This window comes from Rattus norvegicus, chromosome 4 (genome assembly GCF_036323735.1).
Source record: "Rattus norvegicus strain BN/NHsdMcwi chromosome 4, GRCr8, whole genome shotgun sequence".
Taxonomy (NCBI): Eukaryota; Metazoa; Chordata; class Mammalia; order Rodentia; family Muridae; genus Rattus; species Rattus norvegicus.
The window spans coordinates 101,282,903-101,308,576 of NC_086022.1; the positions used below are offsets into that span (position 1 = coordinate 101,282,903).

The window sequence follows — 25,674 nt, forward strand, 5'->3', positions numbered from 1 at the left end:
GCAAGCTGCAGGCTGCCTGCAGCGGAGCAGCTCAGGCCAAACCAGGTAAGAGGAGTTTCAGGGTGATGAGGCTGGCCAAGGCTGATGATTTAACAATAAAAAAGATAGTGAAGAGTTAGTGAAAATTCCAGTTGCTGCCTTCAGTGACCAGACCTTCAACAGTTGCTCACAGAAGGAGAGTGTTCATTAAGTGAAGTTCTTTGAGGTAGTCTGCATTACCTGCTGGCCCTATTCCAAGAGAGGAGACAGTCTCCAGCATTAAGTCACCTTCCCCATTAGTCATCATTGACATAGAATGCCTCAGATCCAATCCCTGCAACAGTCAGTTCCTGCCCCTGTGGTCAAAATGCCCCAGATTGCGGGGCAAGAGATCCCTTAAAGTAGTTTAAGAAAGAGTCTGCAGCAGACCGTGAGTAACTTTGTTTTGCCAGACAGAATTCGGGACAGGCTTTGACTATGTTTACCCTACAATGATGACAGGAGAAAGTCTTGGTATGGGCTTTTCAGCCTACTCCAACTGGAGGCTGTAGCCAAGGTCAGGATTAATGATTTCTTTTCCATGGCCCTCTAACCCAGTGAGATTGGTTGGTGAAGGACTGCTACTGAAGTCCTGGAATTCAGGGAATGTAGTTATATTAAAGGTCAGTATTCCAGTGTTAGCAGTCACTTTATTGGATCTAAGAGGCAGGAAGTCCAACTCAATTGTGACCTTTGCCTCAGGAATGGCAGCAGAAAGAGTTCTTATAGCCAGTTATCTCTAACTCTAGCTTATTCTCTGATACCCGAGGCTTCCAACGGATCACATTCCCCTGTGTAAGCTTAACTTCAATACTCAGATGCTATTTTCTCCTGGTCTTTTGGCTCACGGTCGCTAGGCATGTCTGACAGCCTGGAAGAAAGTTCCCCCCTAAAGTGGATGAGCTATATGATTCTTTTTTCAGCCTCTTGACATCTAGCACCCAGGTCCTAACCATCTCTCCATCCTTTTGTTTTTAATTCTTACTGGAAGCCTAATGTCCTTTGGAGGCTGGGTCCCTTGAGAGGCAGAGCCACCGAGCTAACACTGAAGAGAGGTATTCCTTAAGGGAGAGTCCAGAGAGACAGCCAGTAACAGACAGGCTGCCCCTCTGCTCACCTTTTTGTTTCATAGGCACAAAGCTTGCACTTATTTTTGAAATGGCCTTTTCGTCCCAAGAAAGCTTCCTCGTTTAGCTGTGTGGCTGAATGCTATTTGCCACCTGATCTGGTTGTTCCACCAGCTCTCACCGGGCCACTTCCTAGCTTTCTTGCCTGGCCCCTTTACTCTGTTCTTAAGAATTTTATCACCTAATACACTGCATTGTTTGACTTATAATACCTCCTGTCCTACTAATGTACATGCCTCAGATTCCCGTTGTGTAGGCTCTAATTCTAAATCAAGGGGATGGTGCATCCCCCTAAATATTAAATTTACCTCCACGGTTTGAAACCAGGATCGGACATGTGGATATACTTGGGGTCTTACAATGTTTCAATCAGGTGCTGATACAGGGATTATATTTACTATAAAATTGTTAAAAGAACCTGGACATTCCTACTCCCCAGCTTCTGGGCACTCATCCCAAGAAGGAGCGCATGGAGGCACTGAACATGGTGCAGGGCATATGCGACTTTATCTACAGCCTGCACTCCACCTAGAGCAGCTGCTTGCTCAAAGAACTGCAATACTTCTAGTCCATTGCCAACGCACAAGAAGAATTGGAAGCTCTGCCACCCACTCCAGGACAGCTGAGATATGTATTCTTCCGCAATGAGATACCTTTCATAGGGTTTGGCATTTTGGATAATGCAATTATGATTGTTGCAGGAACCCAAATTTAATTCTCTATTGGAATTGTTTTATGAATGTCAACAATGGCAATCAACATGTTATTTTTCCTTCTATGTATCAACATATTATTTAACTTTCAGTCATTGATACTGTACTGTACTGAGTTGGGGTTTGCTTATTTCTTATATTACATGCACGGGATATCTATGTATGTCTTTATTTTTTTCCTGATGGTTAAAATTCAATGCTGAGGTTTCTTCAAGTTATTTAAGACGTTTAATATCAGGTAAAATTGTAATTCTCTGACTGGTGGCATCCCTTCTGTGATATTTCATGGTAAACATTTATAATCATGTAAATTCATTCAATTTTTAAACTTCCACATCTATCCAAAATTGAGCAGTGTTTTAAGTATATCTGACTATTTTAATTTTGACCCGCACTGTCTTTAAGTGTCAGAGGTTAATCAGAAAGAACAATAATTGTTTGGCACCTCTTTTATATAAACCATTCATACTAACAAGCGTATTTATTTCCGATGGCTTTTTACCTTTAATTTCTCAACTTTGAGAAATGACAGTGAATTCTAGCTTGAAAGAGAAAGGCAGTGTTTGCATACTTCCTATGTCTTAGAATATGGCTAAAGAAAGCATGAAAAATGTCAGAGAAGGCTTGAAAAAGAGAAAATGAGGAAGAGGAAAAGCTGAGAGCTGGTATCAAATCTGGTTCTCCAACTGCCCTTTTTGTCCACCCTGCTTCCCTCTCTCTTGGGCCCCCTAGTAGGCCTTCTTTTGGTTATATCTTTTGGTACTTGGACATTTAATCATTTAACCAGCTTTATTAAACAACAGGTAAATGATATAATCACAAAACCTATTCAGGTATATTATCATAGGCTAGTTATAGAGGATGCCTTTGATGATGGCCAAGCTCACCTACACATCTCCTCCCAGCCCAGGCAAGGACATTTTTGTCCTTCAGTCAAATGAGGACAACTTTCTTTTCTGCCTGCAGTCTTGATGCCTTTGCTGAAAAATCAACAAATTCTCACCCCTGAATGCTGAGCTGGACAGTCAATGACGGGTAAGAGACTGATATATTCACAAATAAAGGGTCTAAGACAGGAGAACTACCATTAGCAGCTGCCTTATCCCATGACAGACCCTGGCCACAAGATTCTCTTGGCCATGCAACAAATATCACTCCAACCTAAGACAGACATAGTTCCCGAGGGGCTCATTCCAGGACAGCATGGCCATTTGGCCACCTTTTTATTTGACAAGAAGGAAGAGGGAGATGTTGAGAATGATGCACTTGAAGCCCTCCATTATTGATGTTATTATTATGGTTAGCCTTAAGTATGACTAGGTTCATGGAAAATCCCCAGCCAGCTGCAAAAGACCAATACAAATGTGGTGGTCAAGATGAATAATCATACGATAACCTCTGATGTTAAGATACCCAATGTCATGACTTGTAAACTTTTTTGAAAAACCAAAATCCTGCTGACTAATAGATATGACAAACCTGTGACCTTTCTGACATCGTCTCAACATCAGCCGATTCCCTGACCACACGAATATTGTGTTCTTGGCCTGCATAAATGTTTCTTATTCCCCCCTCCCTCTGATTCTCCTGTTATGGTATAAATTCCGCCTTGGAAAAAATAAAATTGCTGCCTTGATTAGACTCTTGTCTTGGCGTCCTTCTTCATGTTTCTTGTCCCCCATTCTCTTCCATGTACTCTGCACAGTCACTGACATATAAGTATACATTTAAAAGCAAAGGATGGAATAATGCCATGAATTTGAAGGAGAGAGAGGATTACATGTGAGGCCTTGGAATAATAAAGGGGAAGGCAGAAACTTGGCAATTAAATTTTATTCTAAAATATAAACAAGCAAATAAGAAGTATCCCAATATAGGGCATTATTCACCTTCAGGGAGACATGAAGGAAGCATTCCTAGAATGTGTATCATATGTGCCCACATTGGTAAATAATATGTGAAGTTTTGAGTGCTATTTTCCTCGGCAGTATTTCGTTGCCATAAACATTTTAAGCTGTTCTACTTATCAATTTAAGACTACAAAAAGCAAGATACTTAGATAAGTGGTAGGTGCTTGCTTATCATACAAGCAATATTGGCTTTGACACTAATCTCTCTCTCTCTCTCTCTCTCTCTCTCTCTCTCTCTCTCTCTCTCTCTCTCAATGTCTCAATGTACAGAATATATAAAACACTGCAAACCTGGGCATTGTATATTGCATATGTATGCATTTGGATATATATGAATAAACCTTTTGGATAACATATGTTTAAAAGAATATATAGCCAAAATTATACAATATATATATGTGTATATATATAAATATATGTACTTATAAATTTAACCCTTTTCACAAACTAAGAAAACTGGAAATGTGTAATTTATAAATTAAAAAGCCTGGAAATAGAAAAAATATATTGTGTGACAAAGACAATGTCACTTGTTCACTTTCATAAATGAATCTTGTCTTTGAACTGCTTGGTTTGAGTGGTTAACCTGGAGTCTGTAAGTTGCAAATGTCTGATGAGTGCAGGATTGAGAAAGGTCTTATGGAGGGGAGAAGACAGTAGAATCTGTGTGATTTGAAGATTGACATTGATGAATCTAGGGAGCAAATACTTTCAATAGAGAAAGGGCTAGGAATACAGGAGAGGACATCATGTTGAGTACTAATCCAAGGTAAATCTATATGACAAAACACTTCTGGAAACACATTATTTTCTAACTATTTCATTTCTTTTAAAAAAAGGTGTTTATTTAAGTTTGGTATTTGAATCAACACAATCCATTATATCTGAGCAAATATGCCAAGAGTATAAAGGGGAACAAAAGATAAATATTGATACCTGGTTCATGTTTTACCTTTCTTTGGTTTGATTTGGACCTGTACACCAGCATATAGATTGGTGGCATACTCACACTTTGTGGGACTTCATAAACTCTAAGAAAAATGCACGCAGAACTATTTCTTTTCTGTGATGTCAGAAGGAGTCAAATTGGTAAGAATGAAACACAATTTTGATGGACAATGTGTGCCTACAAGCCACATGTTACTAAACAAAGAAACTAGTGTCACATACAAGAATCCCTATTTTAAGGAAGGACTGAAGCCACAATATCAATACAGATATTGTGAATTTTCTTGCATAACCAGCAGAAGTAGGTCATAAATCAGCATTGCCAAAGAAGCCATATATTTTGTTTGCAGAATATGGAGAGATGGTAGTGGAATTCATCTGATAATATTCTGACTGGCCACCTGTCACAATACCCCATTTTTCTCCAAAAATATCTGGTGGATCAAATGAGTAATCAATTTGTGCTTTATCATGGACTAAACTACATAAAATATAATGATGGCCATCTGCTTTATCTGGGTGATTACTGTTACAATATACCCTATTATTATAGGGTATACCTTGAACTTTCTGCTTATATCTGAGACTTATTGTGTGGTATAGAACTAGTGCCTTGTATTACAAAGGCAGTCAAGAATACATGGTTCAGGAAGTGATATGTCCTATGTCTTCACTTATAAATGATATTTTCCTCAATAATCATGATGTCAACTTGGCTTCCACATAGCTATGTTTATATTTGTAGATTAGGGATAATATCAACCTTAATTAGAGGATCTGGTTTGAAGTGGGTGGTACTTAATGTACAGATTGACACAATTCAAAGTTCAAAGAATAAATTCAAAGTACTATTACTTATCGTCAATGGTAAATTGAAGATATCATCTCCTCTCAGTCCCAAGGAATAGCGCACTACATGATGTGGAATGAAGAACCAGAGGATAGCAAAGTATTCTGTGGAATACTGAATTCTGGACATGATCATTGTACTTGTCAACTCATTCTTTTGGCTTTCTGTATAAGATTTGTATACAATTAGATATCTCAATATTTCTTTGTGCATTGGTGAGTCCCTAACCTCACTTACAGGGTATTCACAGGTAATGGTTGCTGGGTAATAATGTGGCATTTTCTACATTCTATTAGATACTGGTAAGGTACCACGTTCCAGGAATTACTCTTTGACTCTTGATCATGCAAGTAAAGGCAAATTAACTCACTGAGTTAAAAAGAAAAGAAAAGAAAGATAAAAAGTAAGGGAAAAAGAAAAAGGGAAAGGAATTGCAGGTGAAGGAGAATTGTTAAAAACAAAAATACAATTACCAATAGTTTTCAGAAGGAAAGGAAAGCTAAGCATTTTCTAAAAATAAAGAATGGGAATGTAATATGAAAAGGTGTTTACATTAAGTTCTTGAAAATTCTCAAAAAGGAAAGAGAAAAAAGAAATTGTATCATAATTAGAAAAAGAAACTCGAAAACCTAAAAAAAAACACTAAAATCAAGCAGAACAGAACAGCAGAAATACATTTTTGCCTGCTGATAACTGTACATGTAATTGGAATAAAACTTTGAGTCAAAATTGTTAGTAATGCTTGATGGCAAAAAAAAAAAAAAAAAAAAAAAAAAAACACTGACTTAACAGAAAAGAAACATTTCATGAGTCAAGACATTATCTGAAACCTAGAGAGTTAATGAGAATTCTTCATTAAAACAAGAGTAAGATATGGAAATTTTGCAATAGTAAAATGGACTTTAATACAAAAGCATAAGATGTGGCAAACAAAGTAAGTATATAGTAAAGTAGACAGTTTAACCAAAAGATACATCTCAGTCTCCTGTCTGTTTTACTAAAGTTAAATGAGAAACCACATAAAAGGGATGTTGGACCAGAATGGGTTTTCACTCAGCTTCAAAATTGCTACTTGCTGAGATGTCAATTGTTTGTCATTCTCTTAAGGAAGATGCATAATTGTTATTCAAACTGAGGAGATCAGAAATGCATAACTCTTCAGGTATATCGAAGTCAGTTATGCTCAAGGTCCACAGCTGCAACAACAATCTAGAATTCTTCTGCATCTCTTTAACAAAGTATAGTAACATATTAGCAGCTAGGCCACTCTAAGCAAGGACTTTTTGTTGGAGTATAAATCACTGTGGGAGGTAAATATTTACCTTGTGAACAGTAATACACTCCCAAATTCTCAGACTCTACTCTACTGATCTTGAGTGGGAAATCTGTCTCTGCCCCACTGCCACTGAACCTGTCTGGGACCCCAGAAAATTGGTTGGAAACCTTGTAGATGAGGAGCTGAAGTGACTGGCCTGGCTTCTGCAGGTACCATGCTAAATAGGTGTTTCCATCATTATGTAAAGGCTCTCACTGGCCCTGTAAGAGATAGAGACTAGACCTCCAACACTGACAGTCAGGGAGATGTGAGTTTGTGTCATCACAGCATACATAACCTATGGAAGCTGAAATAATGAAAGATAACAAAAGTTCTGAACAAACTCATGAATATTCCTATTTCTCTTTTTTGATATTTAGTTGAACAGACATTTATTAGCATACCTTATTTTATGCACTTTAATTTTCACTTAAACAAAATAATTTAACTGAAAGTCTTAACGAGCTTCTATATATAATTTATATCATTGCAATCTATCTGTGTCACAATTTGTTTTTATAACACATGTTCACTCACATCTGGAACCTCCCTTTCACAGTTGTCAAACATATAGGCCCCATCTTTGAGGATAAGACATTTTGTGTTCTCAAATGTGGGCAGAATACATGTGATCAGTAGTGTCACCCTGGACTCAAGTGCTCTACCAACTCTCTTTCTTAATTCCCTCTGTCCTTACCAGGAATCCACGAAAAGCAGATCCAAGAGATGAGCAGGAAACTTCATTTTGAGGAGGCAGTCTGAGAAGACTGATCAGTCACAACATGACTACTAAGCTTTTGTGTGAGACGAGCAAGGGTGCATCCTCCCTGGAGAGCATATGCAAAGGGCCAAGTAAGTGTTGCAGTATAAATAAGAGGAAGAATTACACAGAATTCACATGACTGCAAAAATCAAATGAAATACCATCCATATCTGGTCTACTGATAGGAAATAATTTTGATGGAAAAGAACATGCTAAAAACTGTTCAATCTGAACATCATAGACACTTAGTAAGTACTGTATTACAAAAATGCACAGGGAGGTGGAGGAAAAATGAAGGGATCTCTATTTGACCATTCCGAATGTGTTGTATAACTATGCTTTGGTCATCTGTCATCAATGTCATGGAAAAATGTGCTATTTTCAGAATAATAAATATAGACGTTAAGAACTATCATTGCTATGTTTTGTTGAATTATTCCCTATGGGAGCAGAAAGATAAATATAAACACTACTCAGATACATATATTTTATTTATTTATTTATTTATTTATTTATTTATTTATTTATTCAATTTATATTTCAACTGTAGCCCCACCCTACTTTCAACCCTCTTCGAATCATTCTTTGCCCTATCCTCTTACCCCTTTGCCTCTAATAAGGAAGAGCCCCCAGAGGTTGTAACCTACCATGACACATCAAGTCACTACAGGAATCAGCATATCCTCTCCCACTGAGGCTAGAAAAGACAGCCTAATTACAGAAATAGGATCCACATGATGGCAACAGAATAACAAACAGCATGTACTTCATTTGTTGTGGGACTTGCATGAAGACCAACATGTGTATCTACTACATAAATGTGAAGGGCCTAAGTTGAGGTTATTCTTGATCTTTGGTTGGTCCATCAGACTCTCACCTCCCCCATGGTTCGTATTAACTGATCCTCTTGGTTTTCTTGTGGATCCCTCGGCTCCCTCAATCATTCTTCTAACTCTTCCACAATACTTCCTGGGCTTCCTCTGATGTTTGAGGGTCTCTTTTTATGTTTCAATCTTCTGCTGGATAGAGCCTATCAGAGAACAGATCCTCTCTGTGCTCCTGACTGCAAGCACAACAGAGTATCATTAACAGTGTCAGGAATTGGTTCTTTCCCATGGGATAGGTATCAATTTGGGACACTGACTGGCCTTTCCTTCTTATTCTGTTGTATCTTTGTCCCTGCACTTCACATACACAGAACAAATTTTGACTGGTTTTGTATTGGTTTCTGTCCCCATACCTTCAATGGGAGGTTGCCACTTCAGAATCTATATGTCCCGAGGCTAGGAGTCTCAGCAACAGTCACCCTCATAGACTCAATGGAACGTTCCCCATCCCAGGTTTCAGGAAGATTCTACAAATGCTCTCCCCTGCCCCAGGACAACCCAGATTCCCATACAATCTTCATGGCATTTCACCCAAGATGATATGATACCACCTATTTATGATACCACATGATACCACCTATTTCTCTCACCATCCTCTCTCACAACAAGTTACTCCCTCTATCTTGCTAAATATCGACTTAATTTCTCCTTTGGAGAGGCATTGCCCCATCTTCCTTTGGGCCTTCCTTGAGATTTAGCTTCTTTGGGTCTGTGGATTATAGAGTGACTATCCTAATTTTATAGCCTATCTCCACTCAAAAATGAATACCAACCATGTGTATCGTTTTAGGTCTGTGTTACCTCAGTCAGAATGATGTTTTCTAGTTCCATTCATTTGCCTGCAAATTTCATGATGCCCCTGTTTGTACTAGCTGTGTATTATTCCATTGTGTAAATGAATTAAATTTTCTTTAACTATTCTTTGGTGAAGGAGCATCTTGGTTGTTTCCAGTTTCTGTCTATTATAAATGAAACTGCTTTGAACGTATTTGAATAAGGGTCCTTTTTTAGTATTATAAATAATCTTTCGGATATATTGTCAGGAGTGGCACATCTGAGTCTTGAAATTGAAATATTCTCAATTTTCTGAGATTCTCACAAAATGATTTCCAGAGTGGGTGTAAAATTTGTACTACCTCCACAAATAGAGGAGTGTTCCCCTTATGGCAAAAGCTCTCCCTCATGAAATACCTCATCAGTCTTTTTCATCTAAGCTATTCTCATAGATATAAGGAGGATCCTTGAGCAAATTAGATCCATGTGCATGTGAGATCTTTTTATCTTCTGACATCATCTTTAATTTCTTTCTTCAGGGACTTGAAGTTCTTGCCATACAGGTCTTTTACTTGCTTGGTTAGATATGTACCAAGATATTTTTAAGTAATTCTGGCTAATGTAGACAGTAAAACATTGAAAAGTCTTCAGGCTCCAGGTTGCTCATAGAGAATGATGTGTTTCAGACCCACTGCTACTGAACCTTGAAGGCACTCCTGAATGTACATTCTAAGTATAATAAGTAGATCAGCTGTTTAACATTTCCATCTGGTTTGTGCTGATACCGGGCCAAATTATTGTTAATGCTCTCACTTGCCCTGCAACTTATGGTGAATCTGTCTCCAAAAGAGGCATGGAGGGAAGATGGAGACTGGGTCATCCAGATGTCACATATGGCATCTAGGAGTAGAGATAATATAAAAGCCCACATAATTAAACATTAAAAGAGACGATACCTCTCAAATACCAGCCAACAGATACATTGAGGAACAGTGAAATTCCCATTTTAGACCATTTTTACCTTGAAACCAGAGCAACAGGTGCCAAAGGAACAGAAAACGGCCCTCATGTCCATTATAGTCTTGTCTGCAATGGCAATAGCTCAAGATGTGACTGCTATAAGAGGAATTCCCCCAAAATGGAAGTGAATGCATGCAAATCGTTTGAAAACAGTTAGGGCTGAGCAGAGCTTCAAGGCTCACTCCTCTCAGGGTTTAGCAGAAGCACAGTGAGCTCAGATTCCCAAGGTCAGACAGTGCATATGCCCCTGGAAATTGCACTTCATTTTTAAGGCTTTGAAATTACAGATGTCATTTTGAAGGTCATTTGAAAATTTCTACTATACATTAGCTCTAATTATAATACTATATCTCAAATATACATTGGATGAAATATTGAAGAATATCATCCTTTTAGACATAATCATCAAAGAAGAGATTAGAGTCAGATTAATAATTCAAATTGGTTTAAAGATACTCTATCTTATTCTAGTGAAATATTTATGATTTGAGTAAATTTCAGGACTGTTTCTGGTGAAATAAAATGTAAGATTTAACAGAATTAGCCATGATTAATACAATATAAATGAGTAAATGCACAATATGTGAACATCTACCACCTGATCCCAGCAAACTATATCACTAGGAATTCATAGTCCATATGAATATGTAGGTATTTTTATTCTCGTGGGCTAAATGGGATGCATTTTTGTTGAGTTTGGGATCTTCCACCTAATCTCTTTTCTAGAATTTACTATTATTTACCACAATTCTTCAGCATGCAGATTTAACAAGTGAAGATATTTTTGAACACTACAAGAGAAGACACTGTCACTGGATACTCAGTATGTTACAGTTGATTCCTAAGTTTGTATACATAATAAATCTGAACAAAATTAAGGAAAGTGAAAAAGGACAACCCCAGTATACCAGTCAATACTGATCACTGTGTGACGGTTATATTCCCATTGAAGTTTTTATTTACTGAGGGTAAGCCCTCATAATCATCAACTGTCCTGGTTGTGACTGACTATGACCTTCTTTGATACCAGCCAGTCACTAAGTCTGTGTAGAGAAGATTTTGTTTCAGTGACATGCCAATCAGCAGGAAATGCATTTCTATGGCTGAGAACATGGTTCTGCCTGCTCTCATGACAGTCCACATAAGATATAATGGTCATTTTTTATTAACAGAAGAGAGATGTTTCTGTAAATCACATGTAACAATCAAGAGATAACTTTTTACTCTAGACAAATTGAGTGTTTGCAGATTTCATGAGTCTGATATAAACACATACTGACTTGATTTGTAAAGAGAGAGTTAACGTGAATGATAGTACATATCACAAAGAAATGAAGAGAGTCAGAGTTTCATGTTTGAGGCAGGGGATTCTAGGACATCTTATTGTTTCAAGCTTACTTTTAAGAAGCTCAAGAAAAAAAGGAGTTGAATTGTTATGCGGTGTTGTTTCTATGCTTCATTGTTTTAATTTATAAGTTAAGTTTTGGTGTGGGAAAGCTAAATTAGAGAAAGGGTTGGAGAAATTGCAGAAAACAGCAATCACATAGGATGACCAATGCTGTCAACTAATCTGGACCTCTGGCAGCTCCCTAATACTAAGATACCAGTCAAAGGGAATATACAGGATGTTCCCAGGCCCCTGAAACAGGAATGTCTTGTTTGGCCTCAGTGGGTCTTGATGCATGTAATCCTGTAAAGACATGATACCCCAAGTTCTGGGGAGACGGATACTGAGGGGGATCCTTTCACAGGTAATGAGGAGATTGCATAGGGGAATAATTTTCTGAGTGTATATAGTGAAGGAGGGCAAAAATTGGGTAAATAAATAATATAATTTAGTAATTTGATAAACACACAGACAAAATGGAAACACCTCATATTAATAAATTAATAGCATCTGTGAAAGCTCTAGAACAAAAAGAATCAAAGAAACCCCAAAAAGAGTATAAACAATGAAAGACAAAGGAGAGAACACAAAGAATCAAAAAAAAAAAACAAAGAAATGGTTCTTTGAGGATATCAACAAGATGGACAAACCCTGATCTAAACTAACTAAAATGCGAAGAAATACTATTCAAATTAGCAAACTCAGAAAGAAAGGGGGGCATAGCAACAAACACCAAGGAAATCCAAGTCAAACTTCAAAATCTCTACTGAAAAATGTTGGAAAATTGAAAAGAAATGGAAAATTTTTTTGATAGATACCACTTAACAAAGCTGAGTAACTATCAGATATAAAATATAAATCAATATATAACTCCCAAGAAATAGTTCTGTCATCAAAGTATCCCAACAAGAAAAATTCCTGGGATAGAGGATTTTACAGTAGAATTGTAATTTTTATAAAAGTGCTAAAATCAATTTTCCTCAAATTACTCAACGTAATACAAACACAAGGGACATTGTTAAAGTCATTTTATGAGGTAACAATCACCTTGATACAGAAATCATGCAGAGTCAACAAAAAAATTAGAATTGCTGATCCCAAAATGCTTAATTAAGTACTCACAAACTGAATCCAATAAAACATCAATAAGCTCGTCTACCATGAAAAAGTAGGTGTTATACCGGAAATGAAAGGCTGTTTCAATAGGGGAAAACTTGTCAATGTAATCTATCATAGTAACAAACTGAAAGAAAAAATGTACCACATAAAAACCTCATTAAATGCTAAAAAGCCTTACAGAAAATGCAACACACTTGCCTGATGAAAGTCTAGTAAAGATCAGGGAACCAAGAGATATACCTAAACATAATAAAGGCAGCATACAGCAAGCTTATAACCAATATCAAATTTAATGGAAAGAAACTCAAAACAATTGTACTAAAATCAGGAACACAACAAGGCTGATCTTTCTCCCCCATACTTGTTAAACATAGTACATGAAATTTTAGCTGGAGCAATTGAGCAACTAATGATTTCAAAGGGATATAATATGGAAAGGAGGAACTCAACGTTCTACTCACAGATGATATGATGGTATGTAATAAGTCCTTCGTCAGGATAGAGGGATTGCAGGACCATAGAGAGGAGAACAGATGGATAGAAGATCTTGGATCTGGAAAAGTGTCAAATGATGATTCTTAGAGAGGGACCAGAAAGTAAATACAAAGAAGGTGGAAACCATGTGAAGTAGATTGGCAGGATGCAAATTAACTGAGAGGGGATGTAAAAAAGTTGAGGCTCAATGTGAAGAGGTAAATATAGGAGTAAAAGCAAAATGGATAAATAACTAATAGATATTTGAAAAGGTATAAAAATAATAGTACTAACTACCTCAAAACTGTAATTCAGGTAATATTATGTATGGATATATAGTATTAAGAAACAGCTGGGCTGACAGTACTCCCATGAAGAGCCAAATATCACTTAACAAAACCCTTAACAACAGACATGAGAAGCCCACTTTTGACTTGCTAGCCAGGACTGTCATAAAAACTCCCCAAAACTCCAACCTTTACCGGTTGCCCTTGATTGCTTCTAAGAGTTGGAACTTCAGAAACAGGACTGAGACACACCTGAGTTATAGCACTGAAATAAAATGCTTCCTGAAAACCTGCTTTTGTGATATTAGCAGGTTCCATGTAAGCTTCAAAAGGAGGGAGAGAACATTCTTACTTACATATGACACCTAAAAACTACAGCAAGCAAAAATACGATACGGTAACTCTATAGGTGCTGCGGTGGCACACTTTCTTTTGCAGTACCCAAAAACTTTCCAAGTGGACATATGTTCTTCTCTGTGAGAAGAATGTCATACCTAATATTAGAACCCTATCTATCTAATCAGTCCTTATGCAGTTATGGTTACTGGAGGAGAATCTACAAGCACAAAATGAGCATAATCATTAACACAAATAAAAAAAATATTTCTTCATATGCCAAAGATAATTGTAATCTTAAACTTTTCCAATGAAACTTGTTTTTCTATAGACAGATACTGGAGCACAGTGCCAAGAGATACACCTAGAAAATTTTCCAAAACTGAATTTCACATGGAGAAACAAAAAAACCCAGACTAACAAAAACAATTAATCAGCATCCCTGATCTCAAGCTGTACTAGAGTACATTAGTGAAAGAAACTTCATGGAAATGACATAGAGACAGATAGGACGATCAATGTAATAGAATTAAATACCCAAAATTCAAACCACAAACTTAGAGACTCTAGATCTCTGACAAAGAAGTAAAAAATATATAATGGAGACAGCTGTATCAGGCTCCTGTCAGATTGCACTTCTTGACATCAACAATATTGCCTGGGTTTGGTAGATGTCTATGGCCTATAAGGGCTGGATCTCCAGATGGGGCTTTTGCAAGGCTCTGGAAAATACCAAACTGGATGCTCACAGGCAACCATTAAACTGAGAACAGGGTCCACAATTGAGGAGGTAGAGGAAGGATTGAAGGAACCTGAATGGGTGATATTGAATAACAATATCAAAAAACCAGAGCTCACAGGGACTATACTACCATCCAAATAGTACACCTAGACAGACCAAAGATTCCAGTTGCATATGTAGAAGAGAATGGCCTTTTGGGTATCAATGGGAGAAGAAGTTCTTGGTCCTGCAAAAGCTAGAAGTAACGGTGTAGGGGTATATTAGAGCGAAGAGGAGGGAAGGAGGTGAGGGAGGGTGGGGGAACACCCTTATAGAATCAGGGATAGGGGGAATGGGATAGAAGGTTTATGGAAAGGAAATTGGGAAATGGCATAACATTTGAAATACAAATTCAAAAATGCAAAACTATCATCCAATTAAATTAAAAATAAAATAATGAATTTCAAAAAGATATGTTCAATGCAAAAGAGAAAGTATCACCTCACACAAAGTTCAGGGGAATGGATCAAAGACCTCAATATAAAACAAGATACACTGAAACTAATAGAAGCAAAAGTGGGAAAGAGTTTCCAACTCAAAGGCACATGGAGAAATTTTCTAAAAAGTCTTCAGTAGGTCAGACTCTAAGGTCAAGAATTGATAAATAGGACCTCATGAAACTGAAAAGCTTCTGTAAGGCAAAGGAGATAGTCAATAGGACAAATTGGCAACCTACAGATTGAGAAAAAAATTCACTAATCCCACATCCGATGGAAGGCTAATATTCAAAATATACAAAGAACTCAAGAAGCTAACCTCCAGAAAACCAAACAATCCAAACAAAAAGTAGTGTATAGAAGTAAACAGAGAATTCACTACAGAAGAATTAAGAATGGCTAAGAAACTCTGAAAAAAATGTTCAAAATCCTTAGTGATCAGAGAAATGCAAATCCAAACAACTCTGAGAAACTACTTACAGCAATCGGAATGGTAAAGATCAAAACATCAGGTGACAACCACATGTTGGCGAGGATGTGGAAAAAGAGGAACACTCTTCCATTGCTGGTGGGATTGCAAACTGGTACAACCACTCTGAAAATCAATTCTGATATTCCTCAGAAAATAGGAAATAGATCATCCTAAAGACTCAGCTATACCACTCATGCACATATACTCTAAAGATGTCCCACCATGTCACAGGGACATGTGTTCCCATTTGTTCATAAAAACCTGATTGGTGATACCAAGATTCTGGAAACAAACTAGATATTCCACATGAAAGGACAGATACAAAAATGTGGTTCATTTACACAATGGAATAGTATTCAGCTAGTAAGGACAAGGACATTATGAATTTTGCAAGCCAATCAATGGAACTAGAAAATATCATTCTGAGTGAAGTAATACGGACTCAAAATTTCGTGCACAGTATGTACTCACTAATGACTGGATATTAGTCAAAAATACAGAATACCCAGGATATAATCCACAGAACTCAATAGGGTTAACAAGCAGAAGGTTCCAAGTCAGGATGCTTCAATCCCCCTTCAGAGGGAGAAAAGGACATCAGAGGGGGTTGTGGGAGTGGGGGATCTGGTTGGAAGTATACAGGGATGGGAAAAGAGGAACCTGATAAGGTACTTGAAGCCGGTGGTAAAGGGGAGTAAAGCCCTGAGGGCCAACAGAAATAATGGAAACAGACAACCATTGGAGGTAGAAGGTGGTAGGACCCTTTAGAATGCACCAGCAACCTAGAAGGTGAGAGACTCTCACAACTTAGAGGGACCTTAGATGAACTGGTCAACAGTGAGGAGAGGAAACTTGTAGAGTCCACCCAAAGTAGAAAGTCAGGGCATCAAGTGGAAGTACGGGTTATGATCCCACAGTCAAAAACTCTGAGTCAAATGTTTCCCTGTTTAAAAGTACTTCAGGAAAAATGTGGAAAAGGAAGTCAGACCCAAATTGTGATGCAGCTCAAGGGGAGGCTCTACAGATTGACATTATTACTAATGGTATGTTGTTCTTACAGAAAGGACTTGAGCGTGGCTGCCCTCTGAGAGGCCCAAGAAGCAGCTGAAAGTATCAGAAGCAGTTACTTAACTCCAAGCAAAGAACATAAGCAAGTGACCCTTTTAGTTGAATTAGGAAAAGGCAGGAAGAAGCTTAGGAGAAGGGTGACCCCATAGGATAATCAGAATTTTTATCTAACCTGGACCTCTGAGGTCTCTCAGACACTCAGCGCCTTACTATGCAGTATACACAAACACCAGGACACATATACAGCAGAGGACTCAGCCTGGCCTCACTGAGAACAGAGTTACGTAAAGCTAGTGAGACTTGAGGCCCCAGGGAGTGGGGAGGTCTGATAATCTGGGAATCAAGGACCATCCTCTTGGAGATGGGGGAGAAGAAATGGGATTAGGAAGTGTTGAAGGCCATACTGGGAGACACGATAATGACTGGACTGTAGGAAAACAAACAAACAACCATACAAGTGCACAAACAAAACACTAAATGGAACATTGTGGAAAAGGGCCAGGAAGATTGTAAGAGCCAGTGGATGGAGAACTTTGCTTTGAGATTGTATTTTCTAGTGACTCTGGATTGTATAACCATAAAATCTCAACAACATGACTATCCAAATGAAACCAGAAGAAGGAGCACATTAATGAACCTGTCAAAATGCATGTAGAAATCACAGAGAATCAACCCTACATAAGAAATTGCAGGCAGCAGAGTAAGTGAAGGAGCAGAGGGGTGGTCTTCCTAAGGGTAGAACAATGAGTTACTCTTTGTTCACAGACAAAAGGTCATCCATAAAATATACAAATATTTAATAATATCTGTAGTCAACAGGTTGTATTTAGGAATATATGTGCATATACACACATTTTTACACATACATGTATATTCATATATCTATCTATCTATCTATCTATCTATATATATATATATATATATATATATGTATATATATGCATGTAAAAGCAAAGGGTGGAATAATGCCATAAATTTGAAGGAGAGGGAAGATGATTGTATGTGAGGTTTTGGATTGATAAATGTGAAGGCAGAGTGTTGGCAATTAAATTTTATTCTCAAATAAAAACAAGCACATAAGAACCAACCCTATGTAAGGCATTATTCACGTTCAGGGAAACATGAGAGAAGCATGACTAGAATGTGTATCATATGTACCCACATAGGTAAATAATATGTAAAGTTTTGAGTTCTATTGTCATAGGGAGTACTTTTATTGCAATAAATAATTAAAGCTGTTTTTTTATTAGTTTAAATCCACAAAGGGCAAGCTACTTAGCTAAGTGATAAGTGCTTGCCTATCATACACACAATATTGGATTTGACACTAGTCTCTCTCTCTCTCTCTCTCTCTCTCTCTCTCTCTCTCTCTCTCTCTCTCATACACACACACACACACACACATACGCATACACACTCAAACACATACATATACAGTCAAATTGGAGGGTAATCATTTGCGTGAAAGGTAAAAGTCCCTTCTTTGTGCTAAAATTCTGTATGATATACATTATTTTAATTTTTCTTGCTACAGTATTATCATTGACAATTTATGTACTAATTTGAAAATAAAGAACCCATACTTTTATAAAATGAAATTGCAAATTTTAATAGGAGTAATTTAATTTTCTTTTAAATTTACCTTATTTTTCATAATTATACTATATAAAGAAGCATTCAACATCTGGTTAAGATCAAGGTCATGGACACCATGAATTTATGGTGATTATATCAAGGAAATAAGCAGAAAATTCAGGTATGGGGTTTCATATATCCTGTGAATTACTGGTTGTTCTGTGCCTCTGAGAGAAAACACTCTATGCTAACATTTTAAACAAAATAATTTATTGATTTAAATGAAAAGATCAATTTTTGTGTATGGAGGTTAGATAGGTGACAGGTCTCTATACTGCCAAGATTTTTAAGGTTTGCATTTCCTATTAGTCATCCAGACTCTATTCTTCACTGCTGTTTTAGGATCACTATACATTTCTCTCTTCCATCTCCTGCAAAGCTAGATAATGTTTACTTGTGTTGTTTGACCAGATCCTGGAGCAAACAGCAATGGCCCCGTGTGCATCCCTACTTAATGACCTATGGAGACAAGTTCTTGAGTACAACACACTGCAGTAAGTGCTGCTTTTGCAGCTTCCATGTCAGTGTTCATTATTCAGTTCTTACCTAGCCATTCCTACATCATATAATACATTTGAAGCATGGATTTAACAAGTCCAGTTATCTCCCATACTAGTTTTTAACTTCTAGCTGGTTTATCTAGTTTAATGCTCATTATAAGACAATTTATCCAATCAAATATACAAGTGTCAATCATCATCTTTCTCATGTTTACTTCTATCACTAATATCTATTCTTATTCATTGTCTGTGTCTTAATTGTTGCACATGAGGCCACCCATCAAAAGCAACCCTTTTGCTTCACATTACGACTATTTTGTCACAAATACTATATATTAATTCATCTGCTTCCTTGTCACTCAGACTCAACCCACCTCCAGAATTTAAGCAGCACAAGTACAGACTATCTCCTCATTATAGTTTTTTGTACCAGTGCTTTGTAAAGGATGCAATTTGCAATAAGGAAATTAGAATTTTCCCTTTTGAAAGAAACATGGAGGATATCCTTTAGAACATACATTCTCCTGGTACCTAGGTGTGGTAGTTTGAATGAGATGGTATCCACAAATTCACGTTTGAATATTTGATCCATTTTTTTGATTTAAAACACAAAACCCTAAAAAATTATAAACATAGGAAGCAAAACACTAAAACCAAGCAGAACATACTCTGCTAAATACATTACTGTCCACTGATAACTGTGTATTTACTTGGAATAAAGTCTTGTGTCAAAATATGTAGTAAAGCTCGATGGAAAAAAAATAAAACCTTATTAGTTCTGAAAACTAAGGGGTTAGTGAATAGACTTTATTAAATAGCATAAATAAGAGTAGGATATGAAAAACTTAATTAATAAAATGGAAATTAGGACAAATACATAAAGTGACAAAGAAAATAAGTATCATATAAAGTAGACATTTTAATCAAGAGAGACATCTCAGTCTCCTGACTGTTTTACAAGATAATATTAAATGAGAAACCATTTAAAAGGGATGTTGGACCAGGATGGTTTCACTAAAATTTAACTTCTTCATTGCTGATTGCTCAGAGGGCAGTCGTTTAACCTTCTCCTGAGGAAGATACGATATTGTCATTGCAGCTGAGGAGGTCAGCAGTGCATAACTCATGAGGTATTATGAAGGCAGTCATGCTCAAGGCCCACAGATGTAAACAACAATCTGTATTTCTTTTGCATCACTTTGACATTGTTGAGTAACATATTAGCAGCTGGGCCATTCTAAGCAACGACATTTTTGTTGGGGTATAAATCACTGTGAGAGGATAATGTACATACTGTAAGCAGTAATAAACTCCCAAATCCTCAGGCTCTACTCTGCTGATCTTGAGTGTGAAGTCTGACACTGACCCACTGCCACTGAACCTGTCTGGGACCCCAGAAAATCGGTTGGATACTGTATGGATGAGGCTCTGAGGTAGCTGGCCTGGCTTCTGCAGGAACCATGCTAAATAGGTGATTCCATTATTGTGTACAAGGCTCTTACTAGACTTGCAAGAGATAGAGGCTTGATCGCCAAGGCTGACAGGCAGGGAGCTTGGAGTTTGTGTCACCAAAACAACATCACCTCTGGAAGCTAAAATAATGAAAGAGAAGTAAAAGTGTTATGAACTAATTCTGTTATTTCTTTCTCTTTTTGATATTTAGTTCAACAGATTTTTATTTTTGCATACAACATTTTCTGCACTATAATTTTCTCTTTAACAACATAAATTAATTGAAAGCTCTAATAATCTTCTAGACACAATTTATATCATTCCAATCCATCTGTGTTACTATTTGTTTTCATAAAACATGTTCACTCACATCTGGATTCTCCCTCCCACATTTGTCAACCACATAAACCCCATCTTTGAGAATAAGACCTGTCTGTGGTCACCAGTGCCACCAAGGGCTCAAACTCCCTACTTATTCTCCTTTCTTAATTCTCTCTGTCCTTACCAGGAATCCACAGCAGCAACACCAAAAGGTGAACAGGAAACTTCATTTTTAGGATGTAGCCTGAGGAGACTGAGCAGTCACAGCATACCTCCTGAGATTTTATCTAAGAAATTATGGGTGGGTCCTCCCTAGGGAGGAATATGCAAAGGTGCAAGTAAGTGTTGCAGTATAAATAAAGGGAAGAATTACACAGAATTGTCATTACTGCACAAACCAAATAAAATACGACACATATCTAGTGTAATGATAGGAAAAAATAATGTTCGATGTGAAAGAACATGCTAGAAACTGTCAATCTGAACAGCATAGATATTTAATAAATAATATATTACAGAAAAGGAAAAGGGGTAGAGGAAAAATGAAGGGATCTCTATTTGACCATTCTGTTGAATAACTATGTGTTGAAGAACTATACTTTAGCCATCTGTCATCAGTGTCATGGAAAAAAATGTGTTATTTTCAGAATAATAAATATAAACATTAGTAACTGCAATTGTTTTGTTGAACCAAACATTTTGCTTTCCAAAGTGTTTGTAAAAATTTGTACTACTACCATAAATAGAGGAGTGTTTCCCTTGTGGCAAAACTTCTTCCCCATAAACTGCTCCTCAGTGTTTAATATAAGCTATTCTCATGGGTATAAGGAGGACCGTTAGGCAGATAAGGTTCATGAGCATGTGAGATCTTTTCATCTTCTGACATCATCTTCAATTTCTTTCTTCAGAGACTTGAAGTTCTTGTCACACAGGTCTTTCACTTGATTGGTTGGAGCTGCAAAAAGATATTTTGTATTTATTTTGGCTTCTTCAAAGGGTGTTATTTACCTGCTATTTTGCTCAGCCCACTTACCATATGTTTAGAGATAGCTAGTTAATTTTGTATCCAAACAGCTAAAGCTGTTTATCTGGTGTGGGAGTTCTCTGATACAGTTTTTGGGTAACTTCTGTATACGATCATGTCATCTACAAGTCACAATACTTTGGATTCTTCTTTTCCACATTTTATTCCCTTATATCTTCTATAGTTATTTAATTGCTCTAGCTAGAGCTTCAAGTATTACATTGGAGAGATACAGTTATTAGCCTTGTCTTGTCCCTGATTTTAGTTGGATTATTTTAAGCTTTTCTCCACTTAATTGGACATTGACTATCAACTTGCTATGTATTGCCTTTATTGTGCTTCAGCCTATGCCCTGTTTCCCTGTTCTTTCCAAGATTACAGCATGAAAGGGTGTTTGTTTGTGCCAAAGCATTTTGAACATTCAATTAGATGATTATGTATTTTATTTTTGCAGTTTGTTTATGTAGTTGTTTACATTGATGTATTCTCATATATTAAATGACCCCCTCCATCCCTCCATTCTAAGGATGAAGGCAACTTAACTAGAGTGGATATTTTTAATTTGTTCTTGGATTCCATTTGTAAGTATTTTACTGTCCCACGTGCGACTTCTTGCCGGCAAGAAACACGCGGGTACATAGAAATCCTTGCTGTGACCAAACTTTATTTTAATCTTAAGGAGAAGCCTTGACGCGCCAACATGGTGCGCTTATATACACCCTAGCATGGCGCATCCACACCTGATTGGTTATTTACCCATGATCTCATAAGGCACGCCCCGGAGTGGGCAAAGACCTGGCACGAAGGCACTCTTGCACATGCTCACACAGATAACTTCCTGAAAGGGAGTCGGCTGGCGCGGTGAAGGCTGGCGCCATCTTGTAATGGCAGAGGCTATCCTGGCCTTCCACGTGGGGCGCAGTGGAAGCCAGCGCAATCTAGCGGTGGCGAATGTTATTGCGGCCCTCTACATTTTACTAAGTATTTTTTTTACCAATGTACACAACAAACATTGACTTGAAATTCTCTTTCGTTGTTGAGTCTTTGTGTACTTTAGGCATGAGAGCGACTGTAGCCTCACAGAATGAGTTTGGCAACGCTTCTTCTGTTTCTATTTTGTGGAATAATTTGAGAAGTGTTGGTATTAGCTTTGAAAGTCTGATACAATTCCATGCTAAGAGCATCTGGCCTTCTTTCTTTTTCTTTTTTACTTATTATTTATTTATTTATTTATTTATTTATTTGGTTTTGAGACTTTACATGACTACTTCTATTACTTTAGTGGCTATAAGACTATTTAGATTGTATAGCTGAACTTGATTTAATTTTGACAATGGGAATCTATCAAAAAATTAAAGTTTCATTTAGATTTTCCAATTTTGTGGAGTACATGCTTTTGAAGTAAGACTTAATGACTCTTTGGATTTCCTAGGTGTCTAATGTTATGTTCCCCTTTTTATTTTCTATTTTGTAATTTGTATATTGTCTCTCTACCTTTTACTTCATTTGGCTAAGACTTTTCCCTCGCATTAATTTTGTTAAAGAACTAAATCTTGTATGTTTTCAATGGGTTTTTGTATTATTCTCATTGTTTCTAATCTTTCAATTCCGCCCCTGAGTTTGATTATTTTGTACTGTCTTCTCTACTTGGCTTTGAGTGCTTCTTTTTTAAAAAGGTGTTCAGCTGTGTTGTTAAGTTGTCAGAATGAGATCATCTTAATTTCTTTGTGAAGGCACTTAATTCTGTGAACATTCCCCTAATCACTGCTTTTGTTGTGTCCAATAAGTTTTTGTATGTTGTGACATTGTTTTCCTTGAAGTATAGTCAGTATATTTTAATTTCTTTCTTTATTTCTTCATTAACCAGTGACTTTTGTGTAGAGATTTGTTCAGCTTCCATAAGATTGTGGCTTTCTATTGTTCCGGTTGTTGAAATAAGCTTTAATCCACGATGATTTGGTAAATTAAAAGTGTTTATTTTAATCTGCTTTCTGTTGAGGCTTGCTTTCTGACCATATGTATGGTCAACTTTGTAGAAGGTCCATGTAGTGCTGAGAATAAGGCATATTTATTTGTGTTTTATGAGAATGTTCTGTATATATCTGTTAGGTCTATTAGTTTCAAAACATTTGCTGCTTTCAATATTTCGCTATTTTCAGTTTCTATGGCTGTTCGTTGGTGAGCCTAGGGTGGTGAAGTCTCTCATACCTAATGAGTGGGATTTCACATGTGATTTAAACTTTTTATTCTATTAACACAGTCTTTTTATTTTTTTATTTTTTTAAGTTGCTGAGGCAATTCTTATTTTTTTCTCCATCTTTATTAATTTGGGTATTTCTTATTTACATTTAAATTGTTATTCCCTTTTCCGGTTTCCAGGCCAACATCCCCCTAAGGCCTCCCCCTCCCCTTCTATATGGGTGTTCCCCTCCCCATCTGCCTCTCACTACCGTCCTCCCCCCAATAATCACGTTCACTACGTGTTCAGTCTTGGCAGGACCAAGTATTTCCCCTTACACTGGTGCTCTTACTAGCCTATTCATTGCTACCTATGCAGTTGGAGCCCAGGGTCAGTCTAAGTACAGTATTTGGGTAGTGGCTTAGTCCCTGGAAGCTCTGGTTGCTTGGCATTGCTGTTCATATGGGGTCTCAAGTCTCTTCAAGCTCTTTCAGTCCTTTATCTGATTCCTTCAACGGGTGTCCTGTTCTCAGTTCAGTGGTTTGCTGCTGACATTCACCTACATATTTGCTATATTCTGGCTGTGTCTCTCAGGAGAGATCTACAATTGGTTCCTGTCAGCCTACACTTCTTTGCTTTATCCATCTTATCTTGTTTGGTGGCTGCACATGTATGGGCCACATGTGGGGCAGGCTCTGAATGGTTGTTCCTTCAGACTTTATTCTAAACTTTGCCTCTCTATTCCCTCGCAAGGGTATTCTAGTTCCCCCTTTGAATAAAGAGTGAAGCTTTCATGTGTTCTGTGCATCTAGGGTAAATCGAGCATTTGGGATAATATCCACTTATCAGTGAGTGAATGCCATGTGTGTTTTTCTGTGATTGGGTTACCTCACTCAGGATGATATTTTCCAGTTGCATGAATTTGCCTATGAATTTCTTAAAGTCATTGTTTTTGATAGCTGTATTCAATTGGATAGATGTACCACATTTTCTGAATCCATTCCTCTGTTGAAGGGCATCTGGATTCTTTCCAGCTTCTGGCTATTATAAATGCTATGAACATCGTGGAGCATGTGCCTTTTTTATATGTTGGGGCATCTTTTGGGTATATGCCCAATAGTGGTATAGCTGGGTCCTCAGGTAGTTAAATGTCCAATTTTTGAGGAAGCTCCAGACTGATTTCCAGAATGGTTGTACCAATCTGCAGTGATTTAAGCTTTAATAATGTCTTTGCTACTGTGGGTACCTTTGCATTTGATGCCTAGATATTCACAATTGAGATGTAAACTTGGTGGATTTTCCTGTGATGAGTGTGAAGTGTCCTTTTTCATCATATTGGATTAATTTTGGTTAACAGTATATTTTATAAGATGGTAGAATGGCTATTCCAGTTTGCCTCTTTGATCGTTTAGAAATCCTTTTTCCTACACATTATTCTGTGATAATCCCTTTCTCTTTAGCTGAGATATATTTCTTGTATGCAGCAGAATGATGGATCCTTTTATGTTTCCATTCTGTCAGCCTGTGTCTTTTTATTGGTAAAGTGAGTCCATCAGCATCTTGAGATATTAATGATTATTGATTATCGATCGATTGATCGATATTTAACTCCTATTGTTTTCATATTGATAGAGGTTATATATATGTGTGTGTGTTTAATGTTTAGGAGGGTGTTTATCTTAATTTGTATTTGCTGGTATGAATGTATTAATTTCTTGTTGTTTTCTGTGTGTTGGCATTAAATATAATTTCTTTTTCTGGACATATAGTGTTTCAATTATTTTGTTGTAAGAACATTTTTTTTCTGGTGAAAAGTATTTAGTGTTCTGTAAGGTTATTTTACATTTATAGGTATCTCTTTCATAAAGAAAAATTGA

At 37.1% G+C, this 25,674-nt stretch overlaps 1 gene segment (V, D, J or C); it reads right to left on the reverse strand.

The window, feature by feature from the left end:
- Nucleotides 1–19,622: 19,622 nt before the first annotated feature.
- LOC102551193 (Ig kappa chain V-II region 26-10-like) lies at nt 19,623–20,899 on the reverse strand. The segment is given in 2 exon segments: nt 19,623–20,413; nt 20,779–20,899. Coding segments are annotated over 2 exon segments (444 nt in total).
- Nucleotides 20,900–25,674: the final 4,775 nt, after the last annotated feature.